At 51.8% G+C, this 27,839-nt stretch overlaps 2 protein-coding genes across 8 annotated transcripts in view; one reads left to right on the forward strand and one right to left on the reverse strand.

Moving 5' to 3' along the window:
- Positions 1-15,027, forward strand: part of PEPD (peptidase D) — a 144,960-nt gene extending 129,933 nt beyond the window's left edge. For 5 of the 6 annotated variants that reach the window (XM_010596099.2, XM_064274085.1, XM_064274086.1 and 2 more), the window contains 3 exons: positions 7,436-7,620; positions 10,908-11,099; positions 11,549-15,027. In XM_010596099.2, the coding sequence (XP_010594401.1) occupies positions 7,436-7,620; positions 10,908-11,099; positions 11,549-11,686 (515 nt within the window). In that variant the 3' untranslated portion in view covers positions 11,687-15,027. Of the gene's footprint in view, positions 1-7,435; positions 7,621-8,846; positions 10,883-10,907; positions 11,100-11,548 lie in introns of those variants that run through there. The other variant, XM_064274083.1, reaches the window with a different exon arrangement.
- Positions 15,028-17,894: 2,867 nt separating this feature from the next.
- Positions 17,895-27,004, reverse strand: CEBPG (CCAAT enhancer binding protein gamma). 2 transcript variants are annotated; one of them, XM_064274089.1, is made up of 3 exons: positions 26,874-26,957; positions 20,563-20,704; positions 17,895-20,471 (listed from the first exon to the last, which is right to left on the reverse strand). In XM_064274089.1, exon 3 carries the CDS (start codon positions 20,379-20,381, stop codon positions 19,932-19,934), a length of 450 nt encoding a protein of 149 aa, XP_064130159.1. In that variant the 5' UTR covers positions 20,382-20,471; positions 20,563-20,704; positions 26,874-26,957; the 3' UTR covers positions 17,895-19,931. The 2 variants fall into 2 exon arrangements, with proteins under 2 accessions (XP_064130159.1, XP_023411403.1); XM_023555635.2 differs by lacking the exon at positions 20,563-20,704 and having other exon boundaries at positions 26,874-27,004.
- Between the last annotated feature and the right edge of the window lie 835 nt (positions 27,005-27,839).

Consider the following 27,839-nt stretch of genomic DNA (forward strand, 5'->3'; position numbering starts at 1 on the left):
ACTATGTCCACCACCAAGCACTGGTATGTACCACTTAAAAACAACCAAACCCATTGCCATCAAGTCGAGTTACAGAGTGGAACTGTTCCGCGGGGTTTTTTTGGCTGTGATCTTTACGGAAGCAGATCACTAGGCCTTTCTCAGGTGGGTTCGGACTGCCGACCTTTAGGTTAGTAGTCAAGCCCAAACCATTCGTGCCCCGCCCCCGCCTGTTAAATCCAGCCTCCATGAATCGGTCATCCTTGGGGGCGTATCTCTTCCTCCTGTCTTTACACCAGGGATGAGAATGTTTTGTATAGGACAATGTTCGTTTCAGCTGTACGTATTTTAGATGCAGTGAAAGTTTTTGGCTAGTGTAAAGGGGCTGTGGTATGTTCTCCCAGTGTCTGTAAGGACTTACCCCCCACCGCCGCCCCGCCCCGGGGAGCAGCTGTACCCGCCGATGCGGGCCCTCGCGGGACCCAGCCTCTGAGATGACCAGGTCTCTCTGCCACATGGTGTCGGGGGCGGGGAGGGGGGGAGCTGTGTAGTTGTGTCGGTTATGTAACCTGTGTCATCTTTACCTTAAGTGACATCTGCAAGCATCAGCAGGCACCTTTGAATGTCCAGGAGGTCTAAGCCCGTGGGAGGGCCGACGTGTCCCCCTCTTGCTGAGTGGAGAATGGGTCAGAAGCAGAGCTGTCTGTGAGGGGTGGGGGAAGACCCCACCCTGAGCCCAGTCTCCCCTTCACACCCACACCTGGTGCCAAGGAACACAGCAGTGGTCAGCATGGTCGGGGCCAGTCGGGAGCATGGACTGGCCCCCTTGGGCCTGAGCCTGCCACCGGCCACAGGCAGGAGGGAGTAAGAGTTGGCTATAGCCCTGAAGACAGGGTGGGAGGAAGCAGACGGGGTACAGAGGGGTGGGGGCTGCGTCTGCAGCCAGTGTGGCCGGCAGGGACTCAGGGCAGGGCCTCCCCAGGAGTTCTTTGCCCAGTGCAGAGCTCCAGGCCTCTAGCCCCTGGTGCTGCCCACCCCTCTCCTTCTGCTGAGATGGGGTGGCAAAGGCCTGGCCGGACCCCAGCTGCTCACCCACCCACAGGAATGCCTGCCAGGGTTCTGGCAGCTCAGTGGCCCAGCTCAGCCAACTCAATTCTACTCAGAAAGTGGCCAGGCCCACAAGGAGGTCCCTAGGGTGCCACATCTCACAGGGAACAGCCTGGGGCTTGGTCCTGGCACATACCTGGCCACCCTTGTTATGTGGGATTGCTTGGCACAAGGCCTCAGGCCTGGCCAGGGGTAGCAGGAGCAGCCAGGCAGAGCGGGTCTCTGTAGATCATGTGGGACTGGCCTTGGGCTTTCTGTAAGACTCCTGTCACAGAGTGGGGCACTGGCTGGGGTCTTGAGATTCCCGTGGAGGGGAAATGGAGCAGACCCCCCCAACCTGTCCATTGAGATTGTGGCATGCCGACTCTCCCCAAGTTTGGGCCTGATTCTATCTGGTGACACACAGTGAAGGCCTGGGGGGACAGTGGGGGCAGCCGCCGCCTCATAGAAGTGAGGAGACTGTGGCCGGGCCAGCCCCATGCCCTGTCCCAGCGGAAATGCCCTTGGTTTGTGGGTGCAGCTCCTGGGCCAAGACAAACAGCCCGCTGAGACTGTGGGACTGCTTCCTGTGGGCGTCCAGGGAAAGCAAATAAACAGGATCAGGAAGTCACACCAAGATGCCCGAGGTGAGGCAGAGGTTAATAAGGCTGGTTCACACGGCCCCAGGGATGGCGGGGTGCAGGCCTGGGCCCCGGCCTGTGGCCAGAGTGTGCGCCATCCTCACTGTCCAGGCGCAGAGGAAAGGCAAGGCCATCAGAGGTCCCAGGGGGTGGCAGAGCAGGGAGAGTGCCGTTCACGCAGCCCCCCAGGGAGGGGGCCTGGACGCGGTGCCTGCACGCTAGGCCCTGGCTGGTGCATTTGCAGCCTTCACGGCTTCTGTGGCAAGGCATCTGCCCAGCCTGTGTGCACCTCCCAAGCCCCAGGGAGGTGCTGCTGGGCGGGGGTGGGGTGAGCCAGGCAGGTGGACCCTGAGACAGGTGTGCCTGTCCTGCGCACTCTCAGGCCCTCCCAGCCCCGTGGGGCTCAGAGTAAAGGAAGCCCTGAAGTCTCTGTACTCTCTGCCTGTGAGCACCTAGGCTGCATGCAGTCTCAGCCCCCTCCCCCTCCTTGCACACCTGCCCACCCCAGTCCTGCCCCACCTGTGCTCCCTCCACCCCCACAGTTCTGCAGGCAGCACTGGTGTCAGTGGTCTGTGAAAGCTGTTGTGTCGCAGGCTGTGTGAACGATGCCTGCTTTGTTCTTTGCACTTCCTCCCCTCCTCCAGCTGTCTCAGGTCCCAGCCCCTCGGTGGGGCTACCAGTGTGAAGTCAGAGGAGGGGCTGACAGTGGCAAGATAACCCCCACAGAGGTACTCTGGTCTCTCTCGGTCTGAGGGCCAGAGAAGGGCACTGTTACAGCGGGTGGCCAGGCTCCCAGGAGCAGGCACTGACTCTGTGTGGCTTGTCATGTTCTGTGGTAAGGGGGGTGCCTTTGCTGGCTTTGCTCCCACCCAGGCAGGGGCCAGAGCTGGAGTGGCTGGACTGCCTGGTCAGGCCCCGTCCTTATTGATGGGTGCGGAATGCAGGGGGCCGGGCAAACAGGTGGCAAAGACCACTCATCCTCCGACCAGGGGCACCCTCTGTGGTAGGAGCCAGGAGCAGGATCAGAGTGTAGGTGTGGGCCCTTCGTCCGGCCCTTCTGCTGCCTGTAGGATGGTGGGTCAGGTCCCCCTCACCTCCATCCACCCCCTGGGGCTCTCTCCAGGCTCAGAGGAGGGGAGTGGGGAGGAACTGAATGAGCAGAGGCTACACAGGGCTCAGCATGGAGGAGGTGCCTGCAGCCCCAGTGGACGGCCTCCCCTGCCCATCTGCAGGGTGAGCGGGTTCCCAGAGGTTCTGGCAGCAGACGGGTCTACCCACCCCTGGTGCAGGGTGAGCTGGCAGCCCGCAGCCCTCAGCCTTGGGCCAGCCCAGCCTGTCAGGCAGCCCTCAGCAGCCCATGAGGCCAGGCCTCGAGACCCTGAGCCCTCCCACCTGCACCCTCAGGCTGAGGGCCATTATCCCAGCAGATGAAGCGAGCTGTTTGTCTGGAAGGCGTGCTGTGAGGCCCTCGGCTGCCTTTCCCCAGGCTGTCAGGCTCTGGGCAGGAGGCCTCCTGGCTGTGGTGACTGCTGCTGAGGCTCTGAGGGGCCAGCCCCACCACAGCCCAGCAGGCTCCAGGTCCATCAGGAGAGGGTGCTGGGGGCTTTGGATGGGCACAGAACACCTGCCAGTGGCCTGGGGCCTGGCACCGGGGCGCACGCTTCTCTGAGGCAGATGGGGGCGCTAACCCAGAGGTGACCCTGCCTACCCTGGGGCCAAGTACACAGAAGTGGAGTGGGAGTCACCAAATCCTGGGCCACGAGGTCATAGTACTGGTGGTTGGAAGCCATCGCTCACACCATAGCAAGAGTTCACCCAGCACCTGCCGATGGTCAGCCTGGAGCCGGGTACAGGCACACTTCTGCAGGGCTCCAAGGCTGTACCAGGCCACAGTCCTGCTGCCGTGCAGTGCTCTGGTGGAGGACTCTGGCAGCACAGAGGAAGGGCAGTCACGGAGGGCTTCCTGGAGAAAGCACCTCAACACAGAGACCCACAAGAGAATGGGAGTTAGTCTCAGGAAGGAAGGGGCTTAGAGGGGGAGTGACAACACTCCGGGCCGCAGGCCCAGGTCTCGCGGCTGCGGCCCAAGAGCTGTGGGCCCAAGAGTGGGTGAGAAACGAGGCTGGAGAGGGAGGCCAGCCCGAGGAGGTGGGCTTTGTCCTTGGGGCGTGGGGGCTAAGGGGTGCCTTTCTTCAGTGGGGAACTATTCTGAATAGATGGCCCTGGCACCCAGCCATATGCAGGAGGGAACTGAGGGGATGGGGCACTGGCGGGGGCCTGGAGGAAGCCGGGCAGGGATCCAGGAGAGGTGGGGGCCCAGCAAGGAGGGAGCAGGTTCAGGAGATGTTTTGGGAAAGCCAGGACAGGAGGCAGTGCTTGCTGGAGGTGGGAGGGATGGCACGGAGGATGCCACCCAGTTCTCTGCAGTGTGTGTCCTGATGTGGGATCCCAGAAGAAGCAGGCTTGGGGATCAACAGTGAGGCCTCACGGCTTAGACATGTTGGCTTTGGGTGCGTGGGGGCTACCAAGACAGGAGGGTCCCCGGGGACAGGGCCGTGTCCACTGTGCACTGAGCCTGGGCCAGCAGGGCCCCCTCAGGTTTGAGCCCACCCTCCGCCAACTTAGCCTAAGGACACACTTCACACAGTGACACACTTCAGGGCTCCTGTCTGCTGTGCGTGTTGTAACCACCATCTAGGACAGATGCTGGGGCCAAGTTGCTGGACGTTTAAGCACTGTCACAAGCCCAACCACACACAGGCAGAAACACCCCCAGTCACAGCCAGAAGACTTGTGTGCAAGGCCTTCCCCGAGGGTGCACGGGCGAGGAGGACTCCAGGCGCCGCTGGGGCCTGCATATCCGGGCAGGCGCCGGGCCGGCCTCGGTGAGGGGCTGTGAGGACCCGAGAGGAGCCAAGCTGCCACCACGGAGCATGATTTATACCTGACTCCCACCCTTGGCCAGAGCCTGCCAAGACCGCAGCCCCACCGCTGCAGTTAGCCAGGCTGGAAGTCAGGCTATGTTTCCAGGGGCTCCCCTGGCTGAGAGAAGCTCAGGAGACCCAGGGTTGGGGGTCAGCCACCACACTGGAGGCCCTTCCTCAGCCTGATCAGCCAGCCCTCATGATGGAGCCAAGTCTCAGAGCTCTTGGGAGCCTCTGTTAGAAGCTGAGCCTCTGAGCGAGAGCCAACCTTCGGGAAGCACGCTTTGCATTCGACCCTGCACGAGCTTGCCCTGTGGGCAGGCAGAGATGCCCTGGGGGGACCCAGCGGCCTGTTCTCGGGAGAACGTCCATTCTGTGGGGAGACACAAAAGAAAGTAAGCAAGCTTGTGTAGTAGCCAGTGTCGGGCTGAAAAGTGCTGAGGGAAACAGTCGGGACAGCAGAGAGTAAGTGACTGGGGAAGTCTCCCTGAGGCCGTAGCCGCTGTTACACTAAGACCCCCGCGATGAGGAGTCGCAGGCCAAGGCCAGGGAGGGAGTGGCTGGGGGTAGGTAATAGCAAAGGGTCTTACATAGAAAGACCTCAGTGTGTTTCTAGAACAGAAGGTGGCCTGGCTGCAGGAGGATGCGGAGGGAGGGAGGGGGAGGGAGAGGTGGGATGGGAGGGGCTTACCAGGGTGGGTCAGGTCTTAACTGAGGCCAGCAGCAGGCTTGGTTTGTACCCAGGTACACAGTGGACATAACCGTGGAACCCAGGTCTGGCTTGTCAAAGTGATGGATAAACAGTGGCTGATGCTGCTGTGTAGGGGGTGCTGCCCCTGGCAGATGCCAGAGATGCTGCAGCCAGCTTTCTGGGGCCAACATGGTAGCCCGATGTACAGAGATGGGGTCCCAGGCGCACAGAGGTAAAGGAGTTTGCCCAGGTCACACGGCAGGGGAGCAGTGTGGCCGGGATGCAAGTCTCCTGGGTCTCTGTTTCAGGGACACGGTACAATCAGGGAAGAACCCCACTCTGGCTCCACCTCAGGGGTACAGACCAGGCCAGCCCAGGATGCCGTGTGCCCCAGGACTGCTCCAGACACCGGCTGGCAGCAGCTGGAGGCTCTCCAGGCCTGCCCAGGGTCTCCCCCCGACACTGCACTGGTCTCTGCCAGACTCTGGACTCCAGCCTCAGGCCCTCTCAGGCAGGCAGGGACAGTCAACTGGCCCCTGGACTATAAAGAGAAGCAGGGTCTGTGGACAGGCCCAGGAGTCTTCCCACCCTCTGCTTGGCTGAGGGCTTGGGCACTGCCCTGTGGACTGGCCAGGCTGCAGCCCCACCCTCCTGCTCAAAGCCTGGATCTTTGGGATCCAGGAGGTAGAATCCGACCTTTGACTGTGGGTCCTGAGCCTCTGTCTCTGGCAGGAAAGGGGCCCCAACATAGGGACCTGGTACCCATCAAGCATCTCCCAGGGTGGGCTATCACTCATGTTCACCTTCAAGCTGCCATCTGACTCTGTCCACTCCAGAGGTGCAGGGCTTTGGGCCCAGATCCTCGTGACCCAGCCCTTGCCCAGTTCAGGGTCAAACAAGGTCCCCGACTGTGCAGAACCTCCAGGGCCCCCTTGTACGTGGCAGTCAGTGAAGGGGGATGAGGAGGGCAGGTTCCAGCTCTGAGCCAAAACAGGGTGGCTGGGGGAGGGGAGCCAGGGCCCCCTTGTAAGCAAGGGGATGAGGAGGGCCAGTTCTGGCTGAGCCGGGCCCCTGGGGGCTGAGCTCGGCCAGAGAGGGTGTCGCAGGGACTGGCCAGAGCACTGCAGTGATGTGGAGCCCTACCTGTCAGCCAGGCCCAGTGTCCACCGTGGGGTGGGGGCAGGTCCTTATTGGATGCTCTGACTGGTCCAGAGGTGGGGGGGCTCTCCCTTAAGGGAGAGGCTGCAGTTGGGGGTCCCACAGAGCCTGGTGGGCAGGGCAGGGGCATGCCAGATGATGGCTGGAGCTCTTAGAGGGTGGCGCTCCCTGCGCCCTATGCGGCAGCCCACACAGGCCAGGAGGGGGACAGGAAGGCTTGGGGCTGGCTCTGGGCTCAGGTCCCCAGCCCCACTGAGCCTATGTGGCCTTAGGAGCTCTGTGCTTGGGGAAGCTCTCCACTGTGGCCTTTGCCCCCAGAAACACCGGGAAAAGATGAGTTAGATTAGCAGCCTGGGGCTCAGATGCTTGGGATGCCTCGGAGATGGTCGCCCAGACCCCTGCCAAGCAGCTCGGGAGGCTGTGCCAGCTGTACCTTCACCCCAGAAACCTTTGCTCCCCGCCACAGCTCCAAGGGTGATTCAGCCACATCCCAGAGTGTTCAGGGTGCCCCCTCCCTCAGCCCCAGGCTTCCCCTTTGCCCCACAGCAGCACAACCCAGGCCTGAGGCTCAGAGGCAGCTTTGTGGCCTGGGCCTTGGCCGGGTTCACTGAGGCCACAGCATTTCTGCTATTGGGGGGATGCAGGATTTTCTGCTGCTGCTGCCAGAGGGTCCCACTGGGTTCCCATAGGTACAGAAGCACATGATGGTCAGGGAAGGACGGAGCATAGGCCGCAGAGTAGACTGGGGGATGGGGTGCCTGTGGGGAGCAGGCCTATGAGTGCCCTTGGCCCAGGTGTGCAGGCTGCCCCATCAGCACTCCTGCCCTCACCTCAGGCTCCCTGCCTCAGCCAGTTCAACAGCTTCACGTCTTCTCTGACCCTTGGGGTCAGACCCTGGGGAGCCCTGGCCGGGCTGCTGACCCCACCACTCACTGCAGCCTTGTTTTGAGCCACAGGCGTCTGGTGGCCTGACATGCACCGCCTGGCCGACCGCATCCACCTGGAGGAGCTGGCCCGCATCGGCCTCCTGAGCGGCAGTGTGGACGCCATGGCCCAGGTCCACCTGGGAGCCGTGTTCATGCCTCACGGGCTGGGCCACTTCCTGGGCATTGACGTGCACGACGTGGGCGGCTACCCCCAGGTCAGTGTGGGCACTGGGTGGTCTGCTTCGTCCAGCACTGAGCCTGCTTCCCCAGTGGGACAGGCGGGGTCGGGCTCCCCGGTTCCCGGTGGCACTCAGGTGGCACTCAGACGGGGAGGAATGGGGAAGGCAACATGACGTTCACTGCCCTTCCTCCTCCTCCACCCAGCCCAGGCCGCCGCACTATCCCCTGGGGCCCTTCTCCGGTGGCCGCCTCCACAGGACCTGGACATGGAACTGGGTGCTATGTGTAGCACCAGCCCTGAAGGGTGGCAGGGGTCCCCTCAGGGTGCTGGGAGCCCTGTAGCTGGATCTGCGGGTTGAGGCCAGTGCGACACCCGTCACGGCCTCCTGCATCTGTGCTTCGTTCAGAGGAGGTGATGAGGTCTCACCACCTGGTCACTCGCCCTGGTCATTTTGGGGAATAGCTGGGCCCAGCCCCTCTCACAACCCTGCAGGAGACCTCCCCCCCCACCCCCCACCCCCCCCGCCCCGTACACCCTCTGCTTTCCAGGCCCCTGAGCCTGTTGCCCCTGCTGTCTCCTTGTCGCCAGGCACTCTGGCGACCCTTGGCGGGGGAGAGAGGGGGGGCTTCTCTGGGGCAGCTCCAGACAAGGCCTCTTTCCCCCCTCCTAGTGGCTGACTAATCCTTGAGAGAACCACCCAGAGGGCACTTGGGGGCCTCAGGAGGCCCTACTGGGCAGGTGGCTGCGGCCTCTGGGCCCCAGGTGGGTGGGGTGGCCCGTCCCTGCTGCTGGCCCGCTGCTCCCGGTGCAGGGGGCTGATTGTGCAATCGACGTATGCCTTGGGGCCCCACCAGTCAGTTAGCCAAGACCAGGCTTGGCCTTTTGGCTGCAGGGTATTTTGAAAGTACTAGGATCGATTTTTGGGGGGAAAAAATTGCTCAAGAGAAGCGTTATTATTCAATTATTTTTCCTCAAGTGTAAACAGTTAAATTTGGAGGAACAAAATCAGTTTTAATTTCCTAATTTCTCTCCATCACATTGTGTGCAGGGAGCCAAGAGCAGGGCCTCCCAGACATTGTTAACTGAGGTTCGTTAGTCATTAGTCGCCAGAGCGCTTTTTTTCCACCAGAGAAAATTGGCAGCGAGCTGTTTTCATCTTTTCCAGTAAGCAGCCCTTTGTGCTCAGGGTCTATTCTTCTGACAGATAAACACTGTGGAAAAATAAGACTTTTCCTATAAAAGTTATTTGTTTTATTTCAGGCCTGCAGATACATCTGGGTCTCTTCTGCCCTGAGCCTAGTGACAGTTCTGGCCCCATCAAGCCCTCCATCCAGGCAGATGCCGGCATGGACACATGTGGCAAGCACCCCCTGCCCACCCACCAGGGCTGCAGTTCCGAGGCCAGAGAGTACTCTAGACGAGGCCTGTTCCCTTCATGGGGCAGACGCTCCACTCTGGGCCTCTCCCACCCTGCTCTGGCCATAGGGCTGGCCTCACAGGCACACATGGGCTAGGCCTATTCTTGGTGGGCCCCGTGGGGCAGAATTCCTGGGAGTTAATGCTCACATGGGGTAACAGTCAGTAGGCCAGGGCAGGTATATTCTCCATGCCCCCCAGGGATCCCTTCCTTCTCTCCTCCTGCCCCTAATTTGAGTGGGGGTCCTTTCTCTCTATGAATGTTGCAGACCTGCCTCCTGCCCTCCACACAGTCCATGGAGAAGCTTAGCAGGGGGGCAGACAGGAGCCAAGGGAGGATTTGTCAGGTCTCTGCCTTAGCCAGGCCTCTGGCTTTGACAGCCATGGAGAGAAGGGAACGGGCACATAGCAGGAGGCAAGGGGCAGGGAGAAGGGTGCCAAAGGGAGCAGGAAGACCCTGGAGCAGAGAGCCCGTCTCCCAGCTCTAACAAGCAGCTTCTGGGGGGGTGACAGGCCCCTGCCCCGCCCCACAGGCACCTCCCAGGGAGCACGGGGACTATCATTGCTCCTGCCTAGCCCCTCCAGGCCAGAGGCCCAGAAAAAAGTTCTGGTACCGGGTGCTACCCCAGACAGGCATCCATGCCGAGAGGATGGCCCAGGCAGACCCCTGACCAGCAGGGTCATGGTGTCCCCTAGTTGCCTGGCTCACAGCAGGTCAGGGTGGCTGCTCCCACCCTCATGGTACCACAGTCACACAGCTTCCCCCGTGGTGCCAGCCTCGAAAGGCTGAGCCGGCCTGCTTCTGATTACCTTACGTGAACCACTAATTCAAGTCTGATGGTCTGGCCCCCAACCAGTCAGAAATGACAGCTCCCTCTCCAGCAGCCTGGCTTCCTGAGGAGCATGAGCAGTGCGGGGCAAGCTCAGATCCTGACCAGAAAGCTCACTTGCTGCCCACGGGCTCAGGGGCCCTGGCCACAGGATGGACGGGTACCACAAGGGCCTGGGGAAGGCCAGGACACTGGCAAGTCCCATGGATACCACTGGCTCACATCCCAGGGCAGCCCTATTGGCTGTACCTCTGAGTGGACAGGCCCAGACTGGGTATGCCCTCGCATGGGGGCAGGCACTCCCTGCAACCCACTTTTCAAGATCTGGGAGCCTGGTTTCCCAGGGTTACCTGGAGCCAGCCCCTCGTGGGGAAAGACAGGGGCCATGCAGGGATGCCTCTGGGAGCCACCCCTGCCTGGGCCGTACACACGTGTTTACACATGTACGTGCTGGTGCTGGCAGGGCTGTCCTGACAACAGCACCTGTCCATCTCCCTGGAAGGCCACACGGAAAGCCTGGGACTTGGCCTGGGGGAGCTGGGACTGGCACTTAGGGGGCTGGTTTCCACTTGAGCTGCTTGGAGGGCACGATGCAGCCTCCTTAAGAGCTTTTTTGGCTTCACTGGTGTTGCCTGTGCTGTTCCCTGGCCAGGAGAGGGGCCTGGGTGAGGACAGCAGACCCCCAGCCAGCCCCATGAGCCAGCCTGGGCAGCTTTCCCTGAGCCTGTGCCTGTGGGTGTCAGTTGTGAGGATAGCGAGGAGGCAGAGACCCTTGAAATCCAGGCTGTGTGCAGAGTGGAGGGTCTTTCCCAAAGTGCCCATGGCCCAGCACAGCAGAGGTGAGTCTGGCCTGAGACGCCCAGGGTCAGAGAGCCTTACCTGCAGCTTCTATGAGATCCCCCGTGGCTGGAGCTGCCCCTTTCACGTAGGCAGACTCCTGCACTGGGAAACGGTAGGCTCAGCTTATATGTTCGTCCCTGCCCACCCGTCTCCTGCATGAGGCAGTGTGATGGTCTGGAGCTAACACCCTCCTTGGCCCCGTGGCCTAGTGTCATCTCTGCCGGCTCTCCCGCAGGGTGTGGATCGCATCGACGAGCCCGGCCTGCGGAAGCTGCGCACTGCACGGCACCTGGAGCCGGGCATGGTGCTCACCGTGGAGCCGGGCATTTACTTCATTGACCACCTCCTGGACGAGGCCCTGGCAGACCCGACCCGTGCCTGCTTCTTCAACCGTGAGGTCCTGCAACGCTTCCGTGGTTTTGGTGGGGTGAGTGCCCATGGCCCGGTGCTCTTGCTCCCACAATGCCCACCCACCACTCCAGCTGCTCAGCGTGCCTCTTTGGCCCAAGACAGGGGCCTGAGTGGGAGAAGGGACAACCTTGACTCCTCACTGGAAAAGCACCTGGCCTGCCCCTTTTTGTGGTTTGTCAGGAAGAGACGTTGATTCCATAAAACCCCTGGCCACTAAAAGGTCTCTTCCACTGGGCAGGGTGCAAGGTGAGGACAGGGTGGGCAGCTAAAGTGAGCAGCCGGCCCCACGGGAGGTCATCCACCAAGACTGTGAGACCAGCCTCTTCTGTCACAGGGAGTTTTGACCATTCCTTAGAAAGGCCTTCTTGCACTCGGTGGGGGTCCGATCCGAGCTGTTGAATCAGACCCTCCAGCGAATGAGGCCAGCTCAGTAATAATGACCATCTTTCTGTCGGTCTGACCCAGGTCCGCATCGAAGAGGATGTCGTGGTGACAGACAGCGGCATGGAGCTGCTGACCTGTGTGCCTCGCACCGTGGAGGAAATTGAAGCATGCATGGCCGGCCGTGACAAGGCCTTTACCCCCTTCTCTGGCCCAAAGTAGAGCTGGCCGGGAGTACCCAGCAGGACTGGGGACTCGGCCTTGCACACCCTCTTGACACCAGTCAGCCTGCCGATTGCCTGGCCCTCCTGTGGCAAGAGATGGTGCTCAGAAATGAGAGCCTAGCATTGACACGGATCATACCAAATAGTGCAGCTTCCTAGGGAAGAAAGCTTTTTTATTAATCTGTGAGATCACATCTGTTATATACTTTGCTTAAATGACAGTGATTCTTAAAATGGTGATTGAAAATAATCCTTTTAGCAGTAAAACATGTCTGGTAGACATTTGTATGTACTCCTTTTCTCTGTGTTTTCCCTCAAAAATCAAAATGTATTAAAAAGATTTCCTAAAATGGCCCTCGGTGCATGGCTTCCTCTCCTTCATCCTCGGCAGCTGAGTGCTGGGACATCTTGGGACCCAGGGGTCTTGCAAAGATGGCTCACCTGGTGTCAGCATCAAGGGCCAGCTCTCGGAGAACAGTGTCGGTGGCACAGGCTCCCCAAGCTGTCCTGGCCTCAGGCTGGCCTGGTGGCACAGGGCAGTCCTCCCCCCGCACCTCCTAGAAGCCTGCTCTGAGTGCCTTGGACTCTGCTGGGCTACCATCACCCTGTCACTGGCTGCACTGCTGCCCAGTTTTAACAGGCGTCAGAACTACTGGGGCACTTGGTACAGACAGGTTCCCAGGGCCCACTCTCAGGCCTGCAGGGATGACGCTCCCAGTGCAGAAGCGTGAGAACTGCTCACAGACCAGGTGGCAGGGCCTTATCTGGACCCCGCAAGCCAGAGGTTTGGGGGCAGCACCCAACCCTGCAGCGGGATCCCGGTGAGCCTAGGCACTCAGGTCAGTCGGATGGCGGAGTTACCCCACACCACGCCTTTGCACACGCTGGAAGGTAGAGCCATGAAGTAAGACATCTTTTGGATATGGTTACTGTCCTCAGGGGCAGATTCCTGAAGGGGGATCATAATTATGCAGCACTTGATGTCAGTTTAAGCCCCCACTGCTGTCAGTTCCGACTCAGCGACCCTCTAGGACAGAGTAGAACTGCCCCATAGGGTTTCCAAGGAGCAGCTGGTGGATTTGAACTGCCGACCTCTTGGTTAGCAACCAAGCTTTAACCACTGCACCACCAGGGCTCCAAGGTCCGTTTAGGAGCAGTTATTTGGAACTTCAGACTTGCAGAGATTTGTTACCCTTGATTTCCTGCTCACGTGGGATGTAACCAGCAAAGCCAACATCTGAGAGACGCTAAGGCAGCGCCAGGGCAAAAGTGAGCTTTCTCCTCCTTCCACACCTTGAGACCACTGGTCTTCCCTGAGCTTGAGCCCGCTGACTCCATTCCTCTCTGGAGCCATGAGTGAGCCATCCAGGGCCCAGCTGGGCCTGATCCCTGCCAGTAGAACACATGTTCTTCCTTCTGATTGTCTGATTCTTCACAGTCCCACAAAAACCGCCCCCACCCCTGGAGCCAGCCTTTAGAATTCTGTACCCCATTTCTGCTTGCTTCCTCACAGCGCTTTCACCCAGGAGTTTCTAAGCCCGAACGAAGGGCAAGGGAGAAGAAAAGACGCCAGAGATCTAAAACCACAATGCAACAAATTCTGTAGCCCAACCTAGAACCACTTAGAGAAGTCACTGAAGAGTTTAGCACACACTGATTTCTTCCATGCCAATAACCAAAAGTACTTTTAATGTGGCCACATTGAAATAATACAGCCAATCTCAGCTCCAAATCACCATTTATCTTATTTGCTTCTTATATTTGTAAGATGCGTTTAGGGTTTTCTGCTGGTACACAGATATAGTCCCTAAGTCATCCATTTGTGGCATTGTGCAGTTTGGGTAATAACTGTGTCCTTCTGAGTGTCAGGAAAGTATGTGTTTGCCAAACATTTTTCTACCCCAGCTATGCCTGGGATAGGCATGTTCTAATGGGTAAGGTTTCAGTTCCCCCATCCCAGGGATAAAACCAGTTAAAAGTTGGGTTGAAATTCTAAATGGACTGTTTAGTTTTGTTAATTAAAAAACCAAAAACAGCAGAATATAACATCTTTCTTCCTCCTCCCCTTCAGACATTCCATCCCAAAACTGCCTGTTCACAAAAACCATTTCTCTATCAACCAAGTGGACAAAAAAGAGCAAGGAGAAACTCTTCTCAGAAACTAAGCGCTGTTTGTTCAGGAGAGATACTGGGTTTAACCCAGGTCAACAGGTCAAAGGCATTCTTTGAAAGCACAGGTCTCAAGTGACCATAGTAGCTGCCTACCCTACCCCAAGTTCCAGAAGACGCATCCAAATCCAAGTCACCCTGAACCTCTGCAGAAATGCACAGAGCTTCATTAGAGACCCTTCCAGAAAGCTGGAACCCTGATCCATGCTGGTGGGCTGTAAAATGGTGTAGCCACTGTGGAAAAGTTGGGCAAGTCCTCAGAGTTAAATATCACATTACCATGTGATCCCAGCGATTCCACTCCTAGGTATATAGTCAAAGGAATTGAAAGCGGGGACTCAGATGTACACCAATGTTCACTGCAGCATTATTCACAACAGCTGAAAGGTGGAAACCACCCACATGTGCATCAATTGATGGATAAACAAAATGTGGTATATACATACAGTAGAATATTATTCAGCCATAAAGCAAAATGAAGTTCTGGTACATGCTATCACGTGGATGAGCCTTGAAAAAATACTAAGTCAGACACAAAAGGACAGATACTGTATGATTCTACTTACGTGAAATATCTAGAATTGGCAAATGCGTAGAGACCAAAGTTTATTAGCGGTTACTAGGGGCAAGAGGGAGGGGCAGACGGAGTTACTGCTTAAGGGCTATAGAATTTCTGGGGTGATGGAACACTTTTGGAAATGGAAAGTGGAGATGGTTACACGATATGGTGAATGTAATGTCAGTTTTATACTTAAAACGGCAAATTTATACACACATACACACACACAGATACGGAGCCCTGGTGGTGCAGTGGTTAAGGGCTCGGCTGCTAACCAAAAGGTGGGCAGGTTGAATCCACTAGCTGCTCCTTGGTAACCCTATGAGGCAGTTCTACTCTGTGCTATAGGATCGCTGAGTCAGAATTGACTCAACGGCAACAGGTTGTTTTGGGTTTTATATATTTAAACCCATTGCCATCGAGTCGATTCTGACTCATAGAGACCCTACAGGACAGAGTAGAACTGCCCCATACAGTTTCCAAGGAGCGCCTGGTGGACTTGAACTGCCAACCTTTTGGTTAGCAACCGTAGCTCTTAACCACTATGCCTGCAGGGTTTCCATGTATGTATATATATAATCACAGTATTAAAAAAAAAAAAAAAAAAAGGACTGAAAGATAAAAACAAAAAAAACATGATCCCTGCCCTTGCAAACTGCCATGAAAGAAAATAATTTGACTGTGTCTGGAAAACCAGGGTACCGAGACAGGAAGGGTTGTGAGTGAGGAGACAGACATTTCAGACAAAAGGAGCAGTCCCAAGAAGGCCTTGGAGTAAAAAAGGAACTGCTCCATAGGGTTCTCTTAGCTGTAATCTTTAGAAAAGTAGATCACCAGGCCTTCTGGCTCCAGCGCCACTGGGTGAGTTCAAACCACCAGCCTTTACCAGTGGAGCACAAACCATTTGCACCACCCTGGGACCTTAGGGTGGGGCCAGGGGAGTTGTAAAAGGCTCAAGAAATACATTTAGGAGGTAGAACTGAAAAGTGGTGATGTGGAAAAGTGTCTGGCTAAAATAGCTGCCTTGAAGGTGGTGGCAAGACTTGGGTGTTGGGGTTTGAAAAAAGGGTACCGTTTGGCTGCCTCATTGACAGCTCCATTCCTTTACAAGCCCAATCCTACAACCCCAATTCTCTACACACTTCTGTGTAGCTTTCAGGCCCAGGGCTCTGTGAGTTGGGATGTTGTAGTAAAAGAACATCTAGGAGTTAGTGTTTGTCATGAACTGTGTCCTCCAAAAATATCTGTCAACTCGGCTAGGCTAAGATTCCCAGTACTGTGTGATTGTCCACCATTTTGTCCTCTGATGTGATTTTCCTGTGTGTTGTAAATCCTACCTCTAAGATGTTAATGAAGCAGGATTACAAGCAGTTATGCTAATGAGGCAGGACTCAATCTACAAGATTAGGTTGTGTCTTAAATCAGTATCATTTGAAATATAAAAGAGACAGGGGACCTCATACCACCAAGAAAACAAGGCTGTGGCAGAGCACGTCCTTTGGACCTGGGGGAAGACTGATGACAGGAACCCTCCCCCAGAACCAACAGAGAATGAAAGCCTTTCCCTGGAGCTGGTGCCCTGAATTTGGACTCCTGCCTCCCAGACTGAGAGAGAATAAATTTCTGTTTTTAAGGCCATCCACTTGTGGTGTTTCTATTATAGCAGCCCTAGATGACTCCAGGAGTGTTCTCTGAGTGCATGAAAAGTACATACGAACTGTTCAGATACACACAGGCAGCAAAATAGCAACAGGTCTACAAGTGTTCTTATTAAAAAAGAGCTGGCACCTTCACAAAGAAAGAAACCCTGGAGAAAATTCCCAGACAAGTTACTGGATTTTAAATCTGAGCTAATTTATAAAAATGGGACATACTACCCATAATAATTGTACTACAATTTTCATTAAGATGCAACAAGTAGAAATTTATTTCCCAAGGCATGAAAATAACTGAAGCATCATAGAAAAGTATCTCAATGGCATCTTCTCTTGAAACGCTCCAAACAGGCTGCCTGGACTTTTAACAGTTAGGAATTCAGCAGATTCGTCTCTACAGATCCTCTACGGCATCGCATTAATGAAGATGTTATACACATTATAAAACTGTACTATGGGGGAAAGGGGGAAAGGCCTTACTTTATATTCTTAACTGTCTACCTCAAAACATAAGAATTAGTGACTTATCACTCTGAAAATGGAAATTATATACTGAGAGACAGGGTGTCTAAGCGGAAACACCATTTATTGCTTTCTCTATCCTTTTTTTTTTTTTTTTTTCTATCCTAGTATACATGTTTAGATCAGACCAAGTGACTGAAATGCCATGTTCAGGGAACATTTTCCTGTCCACTAACGGAAATCCAGACTTGGACAGAAGCACCTCTGCCTGTTCCCCCACCCTGGGCTGGGAACGCCAAAGACAGCAGGTATCTGGCTGCTCCTCAGAGCTGGTTGACATTTACACTGCTTTCTTGGTATCTAATATAAAGAAACCCACAATAAAATACAGTTATGATTACCAAAGTTTTTTTTTTTCTTTTTATTTCAAATTCACTGAAAAATAAAATTATATTTTAAAAAATAGAGTCATGTCACAAACTGAGGAAAGTCAGGAACAAAAGGAACAAGTCAGTGCTTTTTCCTGAGACACATCTAACAGCTAAAGAAGGGACTTTCTCCTTCCTAGCTTTTGTCACACAGAAAAACCATTTCCCCCATTCCCAAGGCATCGAAGGCAGTGAGTGCTCAGTGGGCTGTTAAGGTACGAGGTTCCAGGCTCTCTAATGGGGGTTAAGAAACATCAAAAGCCGCTACAGTCTCCTTTAACAGCAAATATTAAATTGCACATACTTCTACTTTTTATGTAAATTTTAGACTTTCATACTCATGACCTGAATTTCAAAAATCTGGTCATATTTCATTAAAATCTCACTAATTCTTAGCAAGAATGTCAAAGTATCTCAGCTCACGTCTCAAAAAAACGAAAGAAGAGCCGCCCTGATCTCACCATCTGCAGCCCAACCCAGTCAAACAGCACTGACCCCAGGAGACGCAGATGCGGCTAGAAATCTGCTCCAAGGCCTGATGCCTAAACCACTGAGCCTGCCGGCAGGGGCAGACCAAATCCTAACAGCTGAAAGGTAAAGCACAGAAGAAGAGTTACAAAAGTGATCTCACAATTCTCAAAGCTCCAAACTCACTCATTCCCCATTCCGGGTTCCCCCCAATTTTATACTGATTAATCTACCGAACTAAAAACTTTCCCCCTCAACCAGTTCAGTAAGATAGTCAAGACAATGGTTAACATTTTAGATCTATGCATAACTGATTCACTGTGCTAAAGTTCGTATTTGCATAGGTAATAGGAAAGCTTGCATCAATTTTTCCAACAAGTTCCAATCTTATATTCTGATTTAAAATATTGAGAACACACCTCTGACAATTTCCTTAAAACTTCTTTTTCAAGATAGTTATGTGAGTTCATATAACTGGTAACCATCAATTCCACAGGGACATCAATTTCTGAAAGATTTTTTTTTTTTTGTAAATAAAACATGAAAATGTAACACCTACTATTGGTGTCTAAAGAGCCAAGTGAACTAACTGCATCTCCAATCAGGCTAATTAGATAAGATCAATGAGCTATTACAGATTCTGTGGGGTGTCCTAGTTATTCAAAATGCCTATCAATCTTTACAGGTGGGTCAATACTCCAACCAAAGTACACTGGTATTGGGCCCTAAGGAAACCTCCATCCTGTTTCCTGGCTCGGTGTCTCACATGCGACAACACCAGGCTTCTGTCTCTTACATTCACAAGGGGCCCGTGGCTTTAACAGTGGCTCTGCTGAGTTACAAGGCACTGTGATGTCTTCGGGATGGGAGAACAGCACATCAGCCCTCCTCCACAAACCCAAGGGTGCCACCTCGGTTATACTGAGTTACGTAACGGCTGCCTCCTTGTATGAACAGTAATGTGGCCAAAAATGGTCATATTCAAATGAGATACCTGGTAACACAAACTTTTTAATCAGATGTGATTCAGTCTCTCATCACCAACCCAGGCATAAAAAAAATACAAAAAAAGCCAACAAATCTGAGCTAGAATTGTGCTGGAAAAAAAAAAAAAAAACAGTTAACAAGGACAATCAAAATTACCAACATGGTTATAAGCCAGACTCTAGAGAATCCTTACTTTAGTGATTGGCCATTTTTTAGTCTCCACACAAATGTCAATATCCTGAGTTTTATCTATTTTCAATCTAAAATAATTTATGGAACATAAAAGCATGCAAATGAATAAACAGAAGCAGCAGTACAAAAAGTCTGGAGGAGCAGCCACCAACTAGAAAAAGAAATGTCACAAAAATAACAAAAAGATGTATTTAAGTGAAATAAATTAAAAGTTCACACCTTACACTTTCAAGTTTTTTTTGGACTAGTATTTTTGGGAGATGGCATGGAGTTGGGGATACATTTGTCTAATAATCAGCTACTGAAGATCAAATACTAAAATGGTCCTTCACGAGAAATTTTTGCCTTTAAAAATCATCGCCCCACAGCAGGTCTTTCGAACACAGCAGAAACTACCTGCTGAGTTAATATTCCACGTCCTGATCGGTAGCCTGTGTGATCAAACTGTTAAGACACTATGTTTACTAACTTGGCCGCCAAAATGTTACCCCAAAAATGCCTACTTCACTAGCATCTGCAGAAACTAAAATTGTGGTATGCAAGTTTCTCTAAACCACTGCGATTTTTTTCAGGCAACAAAATAATGTGAATCCAATATCCCAAAGGTATCCCAAAAGCGTAATTCTAATATGCTTTACTTGTATTTAAGAAAAAAGAAAATCTATTTACTTCCTAAATGTTAATTATATTTTTAAGTCAATCGGCTGCAAACTGCCTTCAAAATGCAGTGAAGTTTCTTTACTCAACCTGGTATCGCTGTTAAAAAACAACTTGTACTTGCTGGAAAAAAAAAGTACTAATTACGTTAAAATGGGATTTATGCTATACATAAAATCACTCCAAATTACAAAGTGATTAGTTTCTATAGCTCTAAGGATTTTTAATACATAGTTTAGGAAAAAAACACAAATATATTAACACAGATGGCATTCAACCTTTCTAAGGAACCATACTCACTAAAATAAGGAAACTGCTGCCTGATCTGCCAGGCCCCCATTCCTTCTGTCCACCTGAAAAAGCAGTATCGCTTGGGGTCTCAAGATTTACAAAGACCATCAAGGTCCAAGGTTTTTTTTTTTTTTACCACATACCTTAAAAAATTTTTTTTGTTCCCCACAAAAATCCGTATCATTTAAAACCAAATATTCAAATTACATGGCTAACATGTTTAGCTAATCAACTCTTCAGTGCTAATCCTAGAACACAAACTTCAATGGATCTTTGAATAATGGAACGAGACAACATTTAGCCATTGATATGAGCGGTGTAAGTCACACCTTTAACGTTCAAGCCACGAGTTGTGACGTTTGGAAAAGCGGAGGTCTACTGTCCTGCACTGTTGGAATTTGCTGTATTTTCAGTGCTAATGGGTTGCACGTTGTCTGCAAGGTTGTGTGCGTGCTCAAGAAACAAATCTTTAAGTACACTTAATTCCTTAGTCAGCAGTTTAATTTTTGCTTCCAACCGTTCATTCTCTTCTTTGAGTTGATTCACTCTCTGCAGTGTATCCTGTGCTTTCTGCTTGCTTTTCAACCGGCTCTTTTTCACAGCCATGTTGTTCCTCTCTCTGCGCTGACGATACTCATCACTGTTGCGATCCATAGGTGAACTCTTTTTGCTTTGTTTGCTTGGAGGCACAGCTTTGCCTCCTCCTCCAGGGCCAGCCGGCACCAGCTGAGGAACCTGCTGTAAGCCACTGGCATGTGCCTGGGTATGAATAACACTTATTCCATTCACTCCTGGAGTACTGTTTTGCTGCAGTATCTTGCTCATTTGGGCACTCTCCCTTGTCAACGCAGGCAGAAATCACGGCAGGTGATCAATGGTTTCCACACTAAACTGCCAAGAAATCTTCACATGCACCTAGTGAAAACCAAATTGCATTAAAATATTTGAAATGACAGGGTCAAATGAGATTACACTTGCATGTACCTAACAGCAGGCCAACACTAACCGATTATGCTGAGAAAAGTCTACAGCAACTGCTGACTGCTCTGGTTTCAGAAATCCAAATCATTTCATTTAGAAGGTGAATTAGTACAGAAGCACCATAAGGCCAAGTTCAGCCCACCTGAATCCCCGAGGGTACTGCCCATCTGTGATGTTATCAAGAAGGGGAGAAAAAAACAAAAGAATATCACTAATTAGGTAGCACATATGAGCTAACAGGATGTGACAATCTGCCAGGGAGAAATTTGAGATGTTTGGGTTAAACATGGAAAAACTGAGTTCAATATAGAAGAGACACTTGCAACGAAAGGGGGAAAAGTTCCAATTGCTTGTTCACGTCAAAACAGAAGGCTGGAGTGCCCAGTGTCCAACATTCACCAGGAAGGCCAGGCTGTGCTATCTGCACGTTCCTCACTCCAATTCACAGGGAGTGGGTCAGGAAGGGCTTGACTTTTCTCCCAAAACATACCCTTAACAGATATTTTGAAAAAGTGAGTTTTTTTTTTTTTTTTTTTTGCTTATGTTCTTTAATGACTTTAGATGATAGCAATTCACAAAGATTTACTGAGTTACCTTCCTGGATCACAGATTTAGGAGCTCTGAAACACCCGTTTGCTCCGCCGCTCTACCACCATTCTAACAGTTCTTTCTTCTTGATATAATTAATAAATTAATAAAATACCAACATGAAACCACAAGGAAAGAACCAAAAGCTCTAATGGTGTATCTCAGGAAGTGCACGCACTGGGACGTTGGCTGGACAAAGGGACTGAAGAGACACAGGGGCTCTACCCATTTCACATGCTCAGTAAGCTCCCAGGAAATGCCAATTCGGAGCATTACTACAGTGCTGTCTGCAGAAACAAAGTCATGTTTCAGAAATTAGTTATATTTGGGTTACTATGAATCCAACTAAGAGTCAAAAGCAAATCCATCCTATTATCATGAGGCCATTTCAAGACAAACTGACTAAGCTGAGTGAACCATGTTCACCACCAAGTCATAGCACTCCTGGAAATTTACAAAACAGTATTATGAACTGTAAAACTATCCCGTCCTCTTCTCACAAAACTGTGGCCACCCCTTAGCTAGTGGGTCATCTGTTCTCGTTCCAGTACTAAGACAAGACAGAAAGCTTCTTTCCAAACCACCATGGATATCTAGTCCAAGTCTATCTTCAGTAATGGACTTCTCACAATTTCCCTTGATAATTTATCATGTTGCCTAATTTCTCTTGCAGTTAAAAAAAATGGCTGGCGAGTGTTAAGCCACCCTCAGTGCCATCTAGCACTATGGTTTATCTATCTGGTATACAGTGAATCTAAGTGTTTCATTCAGTGTTTAAAAACTTGTTTAACACCTCTCCTGGAATCATCTTAACCATGATCGTGTTCATCTTTTGTATTTTTCTTACCACTTATAACCTCAGTCCTTAAAGCTAATCTCTAAAGTCAACCTGGCAAAGCTCAGAGATAGCAATGATCTAGAGAAGGTCAGATTAGGAACTAGGTCGTTCTTATCTTGGCTCCGGGTTTGCTTCACTCTGGCCATACCCCTTCCCTTCTGTGGGCCTCGGTTTCCCCACCTACGAATGAGGGGATATGGAGTAGATAGGATGCCTTCCAGCTTTGACAACATACCATGAACTCAGTCACTAAAAACTCTTATTCATTACAGGCTCCAAATTCAGCGATGATCACGCCTGTTTCTGTACCCAAAGCTACAGGGACAGAGAAGGGCTGGCTCTGTTAGGTCAACCTGACTTATTTTGCCAAGGCACTAGACAGAACATAGCAGGCAAGGTTTTGAAAGTGTGCGCTTTGGCTTAGAAGAATATTCGTTGAATTTACAAACCGGTATAAGTGTAAAAAATACGAACTTGGAAATAATAAAGATTACACCAAGAAGGTTAAAAAAAAAAGTTCTTCATTCATAGACAGGCCAAGAAAATAGCTCGCAAAGCCATTAAGGAAAATGAACCAAGTAAAGGGGGTCAAAAAGCTAAGTGCTCTAAAAGACTTAACTCTAAACATTATCGATTTTCTTTTTACACTGAGCACAGCAGCTGCGCCTCTAAGGTGCACACTTTACAGTTTATAGTTCATGCATGCTTTTGCTCCTTCCACAGACATTTATTGAGCACCTACAATGGGTTAAAAATAATAAGTTTATTTCATATCTGAATAAATCAAACCAAACAAAACTGGTTGCCATCGAGTGTATTTCAACTCATAGTGACCCTGTGGGACACAACAGAACTGCCTCCACAGGATTTCCAAGGCTGTAATCTTTACAGAAGCAGACTGCCACGTCTTTCTCCCAAAGAGAACAGCCAACCTTTCGGTTGGCAGCTGAGTACTTAACCACTGCGCCACCAGGGCTCCTTTCACATCTGGATGCTCAACCTTAAATGGAAGTCTGGCTCCTATGTGACAAATGCTATTTCAAATTCAGTCTACAGGAAGCAGGGCAGTGCCCTGTTTCCTAGCATCTGAATCAGTCAAGTAGGCAGCAGTAGGAAAGCTGAAGGCAGTGGTCCTCAAAGTGTGGTCCCTGGGAACTTGTTACAAACCTGAATTCTCAGGCTGACCCAGACCCAGGAATCAGGAACTCTAGGGGTGGGGCCCAGCGATCTCACTGTAACAGGACCTCCGAGTGATTCTGATGACGCTAAAGTCTGAGAGTCACTGCTGTAGATTAACGACAACAGTCCAGAATGCTGGACTAAGTGGGTAAGTTTTTTTAATTCAAATTTCATAAACTCAACTAATATTCATTCAAATCAGAATGTTAGAATGAATAAAACAAAATAAAAAAATTCCCAATTTTCATTCAGGAAAATAAGCCAGTCAAAAATTCTCTCAGTGAGGGATGCTGATGAGGAGTGAGCTATTTGCACCAGGTGGACACTTGAGACTATGCTGGCATCTCCTGTTTGGAGGGGAGATGGGAGGGTAGTGGGGATTAGAAACTGACTGGCAAAATGGTCACGAAGGGAGAGGCTGGAAGGAGGGAGTGGACTGACTCATTAGGGGGAGAGTAAATGGGAGTATGGAGTAAGGTGTATATAAGTTTATATGTGAGAGACTGACTTGATTTGTAAACTTTCACTTAAAGCACAATAAAAATTATTTAAAAAAGAAATTGAGCCCTTTAAGTCCCTTTTTTTTAAGTACCTAGAAGAACCAGACACCCCTCCTCCCTCCCCCCAAATAAAACAGTCACTCGATTTCCTCAGGGAAGGTCTACCTCTCCCCCAAAATAAATGTTCCCACTCAATTTCCTTAGGAAAGTTTAAAAATATTCATAAATATTTCTCCTTTGCCCCACCCAAGTCACTGGGCTCTAAGATTCTACCTTAAAAAAAAAATCTCACATCCACCATTCCTCTCCAGTCCTAACACCACAGAAATTACCTCAGGCTGACATCATCTCTCAGGGGCACTACAGTCTTCTCAGGTTTAGCTGTGTTCCCTCCAACCACTGTCACCAGAGCTATCCAACACTCAAACCTGAGCATGTCACATCTTCCTGCTGAAAATTCTCCTGTGGCTCCTACCTATATGATCGAGTCCAAGGCCCTCACCTAACTCTTCAGCCCCTGCTCCTTCACACTTCACAACTCAACTATCCGTGCTTTCTTTTCATGTGGTTCCCCCAGTTTCCTGGTCAACGCCGGTTCTATTATCCATCTCCCTGTAGACTAAGCTCGCGGCAGGATTGTCTTTTCATCTTCACATGCTCAGCAACCAAATCAAACCAGCTGCCATTGATCAATTCTGACTCAAGGCAACCCTGTGTCAGAATAGAGCTGCGCTCCACAGAGTTTTCAAGGGTGTGACCTTTCAGAAGCAGATGTCAGGCCTTTCTTCCAAGGTGCCACCAGATGGGTTCACTAACCTTTCAATCAGTGGTCAAGCGCTTGACCCTTTGCACACCCAAGGACTGCATCTAGTGCACGGCTTGACATACAGTGGTGCTCGATATTTGCTGAATTCTGACACAAAAGGCTAAGAGAGCACATTTATTCTTCTAAATATCTTACATAAAAATGAGACTCTCTTGCATCAAAATCTCTTAAACCACAATTAAATCGATAGTGTTACTAAGATATAATCTTACTACCTAAACTTCTTGATCTTTCTTAGAGACACACAGGAAAAATAAAAGCACAGTTCCGTTTGCTACTTCTAGTCACCAGCCTATACACTGAACACCATTCTTGTCTAGCCTTCCCTTCATTTCATTTGAGGACCTCTATTTAGCCCCAGTTATGTTTTCAAATTAACAAGCTCAAGTCCTTAGGCAAGCATTGCCAGAGCGCAACAACTCTGTACTAGACATGGCAAAGTCTAGGTGAGCAAGTGAAGTCTGCAGACGCCCAAATGAGAAGGATTTCTATTTTGTTGCCCCTGCTTGCTTCGTGATCCAAAGCAGCAGGCCATAGAGGAGGGGACACCCCTTCGGGGGGGACGTAAGTGATCCCCTGGGCTATGAAAAAAGATGTATGTTCTTTTTTTAAAAAAAATAGTACACACACATTGCTTGTAAATACACATCTACTTGGAGCCCATGCTCAATTTTTTTTTACTGATGGGGTAGGAAGCCAGAAAGATAGGAGCCCAATGTACCTATCAGTACAAGAACCCAGGGATGCACCCCTCCCAATACCCAATAAATCAGACTTAGAACTGTGGCTACCTGCATTTACCATTCCTATGGAAACCCTGGTGGCGTAGGGGTTAAGTGCTACGCCTGCTAACCACAAGGTCGGCAGGTGGAATCCACCAGGCGCTCCTTGGAAACTCTATGGGGGCAGTTCTACTCTGTCCTATAGGGTTGCTATGAGTCGGAATCAACTCGAAGGCAATGGGTATGACCAAGTGAGGCAATCTCAGGCCACACGACCAAATTCAACCCCCTGAGGTCCTATTTGTCTTTACTGGGGACTTGTGATGTGCTATTTAATTCCCCCAGGCTGAAACCACCTCTCCACCATCAGAGAGCCTTGCTGACAGTTAGATGTGCTCCTAAGAATTTAAAGGCTCTTCTGAAAAATAAAGTTTTGCTTCTACCTATTTTTTCTTAGGTGGGAAGCAAAACAAAAATCATTGAGCCAGTCAAACGTGCCCACCATAAGCAGGAATCAAGAAACTGGAAAATTCTTCAGCTCACATAGCATCTCCTAACTTAGTCTGGCTTACAGTAAAATTTTCCAGAAACAGAGAGCCACCTTTAAAAGCTGCTTACCCCAAGTATGACTCAAATGGTAAAAGCTGATCGGATCTTAACTTTCAAATGTCAACAACTTTCAGATACAGACCTTCTTAGTAAGGCAAGTCCATGATTAATAATATTTTATTTCAAAATGTATGTGACCTTGGGAGGCATCCATACTTCCTGAATTAAAGAACAAACCATCTACTCAAATAAGGAGTGAAGCCAGCGTATGCTGGGAGACATAACTAACAAGTTTTCGTGTAACCCAGGAAAGGTAAAACCTTTCGAAAACTGACTCATTATAGTATAAACCTCAAACAAGAGTAGAAACATAAAGGTTACTTGGAAGACAGACTACCCTGCCCTTAAACACGGACGTCCCCCCTCTCCACGCCCCTAGCTATTTTCCTAATTTGTCTTCCTCCCACCAGACCACTGAAGGGCTTCATTTCCTGGCCCGTCTCTTTTCCATTCAACTCGTGGTTGTTACGTGTTCATCTAACCTTTGTTAGACAGCGAGCTGCAGACTATTCAAACGAGAGCTCCGTAAAGAAGCAAACAGGCCTCCTCTGAAGTTCGGTGTTTAAAGGTCCGCTGGTTGCCCTGACTATCACCGCAGGAACTTCCGAGCGGACTTCTCAGCCGCCCGGGACGCGCAGTCCCAGGCGCAGGAAGCAGCCTGTGTGGCACTGGAAGGAGGCTGCGTCCACCTTCGGCTATTCTGGCAACGGCCGAGGTCCCCAGGGGCCCGTACGCGCCCGGGTTGTCAGAGCCGTGCGTTCCCCCAGCAAACAGGGCCGGGCCTTGGAGGGGCGCACCGCGGCCGGCAGCGAGGGGCGGCCGGCAGCGAGGGGCGCCCGGGGACGCGGCGGGCGGCGCGGCGGCGCTGGGCGGCGGCCAGCGATGAGCTCAGCGCCCCCGCCGGGTGTTGCCGGCAGGTTGCATCAGACGCCGCGCGGGGCCGCCGCCTGCACTGCGGGCCGCGCCGGGCCTTCCCGGCGAGCCTACCCCTTCGGGCCGGCCCGCGCCCACGCGAGCAGCCGGCTCCGCCGCGGCCTCCCCGTCCTCGCTCAGTCCGCCCACCGGCCTCCTTACCTGCGCCTGCAGCCTACCCGCCCGTAGGCGGCCTCCACTCCGAGCGGCCCCGCGCGGCCCTTCCCGACCCAGGCCTCGCAGCCCGCGAGTCAGCGAGGAGGAGCGACGGTTACGAAACCGGCAGCCTCCGCCCGTTCCGCCGCCGCGGCCACCGGCTGCCCCTCCCCTCCGGGACCGCGTGTGCTGCCGCCACCGCCTCAACCAATGGGAACGCCGGCCTGCTGGGGACTCGCCCTCCTCCGGAGACGGGCAGCGCCTTCAGCCAATCGCCGACGGCCTGGCTGCGGGAGGCGGGCACGTGGTGGAGGCGTTGGTCTCCGAGCGACCCGCAGGCCGGCGGGGCTGGCGGGTGTGGAGTGCGCAGACCTCGCGGTTCCTGGCAGCTCTCGTGGGTGGGCGACTGGCGACGGCTGCCTCGAGCTGTGGGGGAAAAAGGGTCTGTTTGAGGTGGAGGCGCTGAGAACCGTCACCTTGTGAGGACAACACCCTTCTTGAAGTTGCTTTCACAGTTTTCTGAGGGGATTTTTTTGAAGTCACTGATTTCTGTTTTGGTTTCCAACCGCCCCCTGGGAGCCCCTAGGCGTCCCTCACGGAGGCGGACTCGCCTCCCGGGACGTGGGGCGCCCGACGCCCCATCACCGACGGGGACTTCACGGTAATGAAGGCCGTTGCAAACTCTTTTTAATAAAATGAATGAAGCAAAAAATTCCCAACATAGGATTATTATAGATGTCACGTTCGTGAAAACTGCAGTCCGTGGCTCGTTTTTACGGCGAAATCAATTTCCAAAATCGATTGCCTTGCGGTGTCTTCTAGATGAACAGATTGAGATACGTGATTTCTTAAAAACGAATAGCAATCCAGTTCCCAGGAAAGCTTTTTTACAACCAGGAAGCAGCCCGCTGGCTGGCGGACAGAGTCCACCTGATTGGTCTGATCGCTTCCTCTTTAGCAATTCTTATCGTT

The sequence above is a fragment of the Loxodonta africana genome, chromosome 21 (genome assembly GCF_030014295.1).
Source record: "Loxodonta africana isolate mLoxAfr1 chromosome 21, mLoxAfr1.hap2, whole genome shotgun sequence".
NCBI lineage: Eukaryota > Metazoa > Chordata > Mammalia > Proboscidea > Elephantidae > Loxodonta > Loxodonta africana.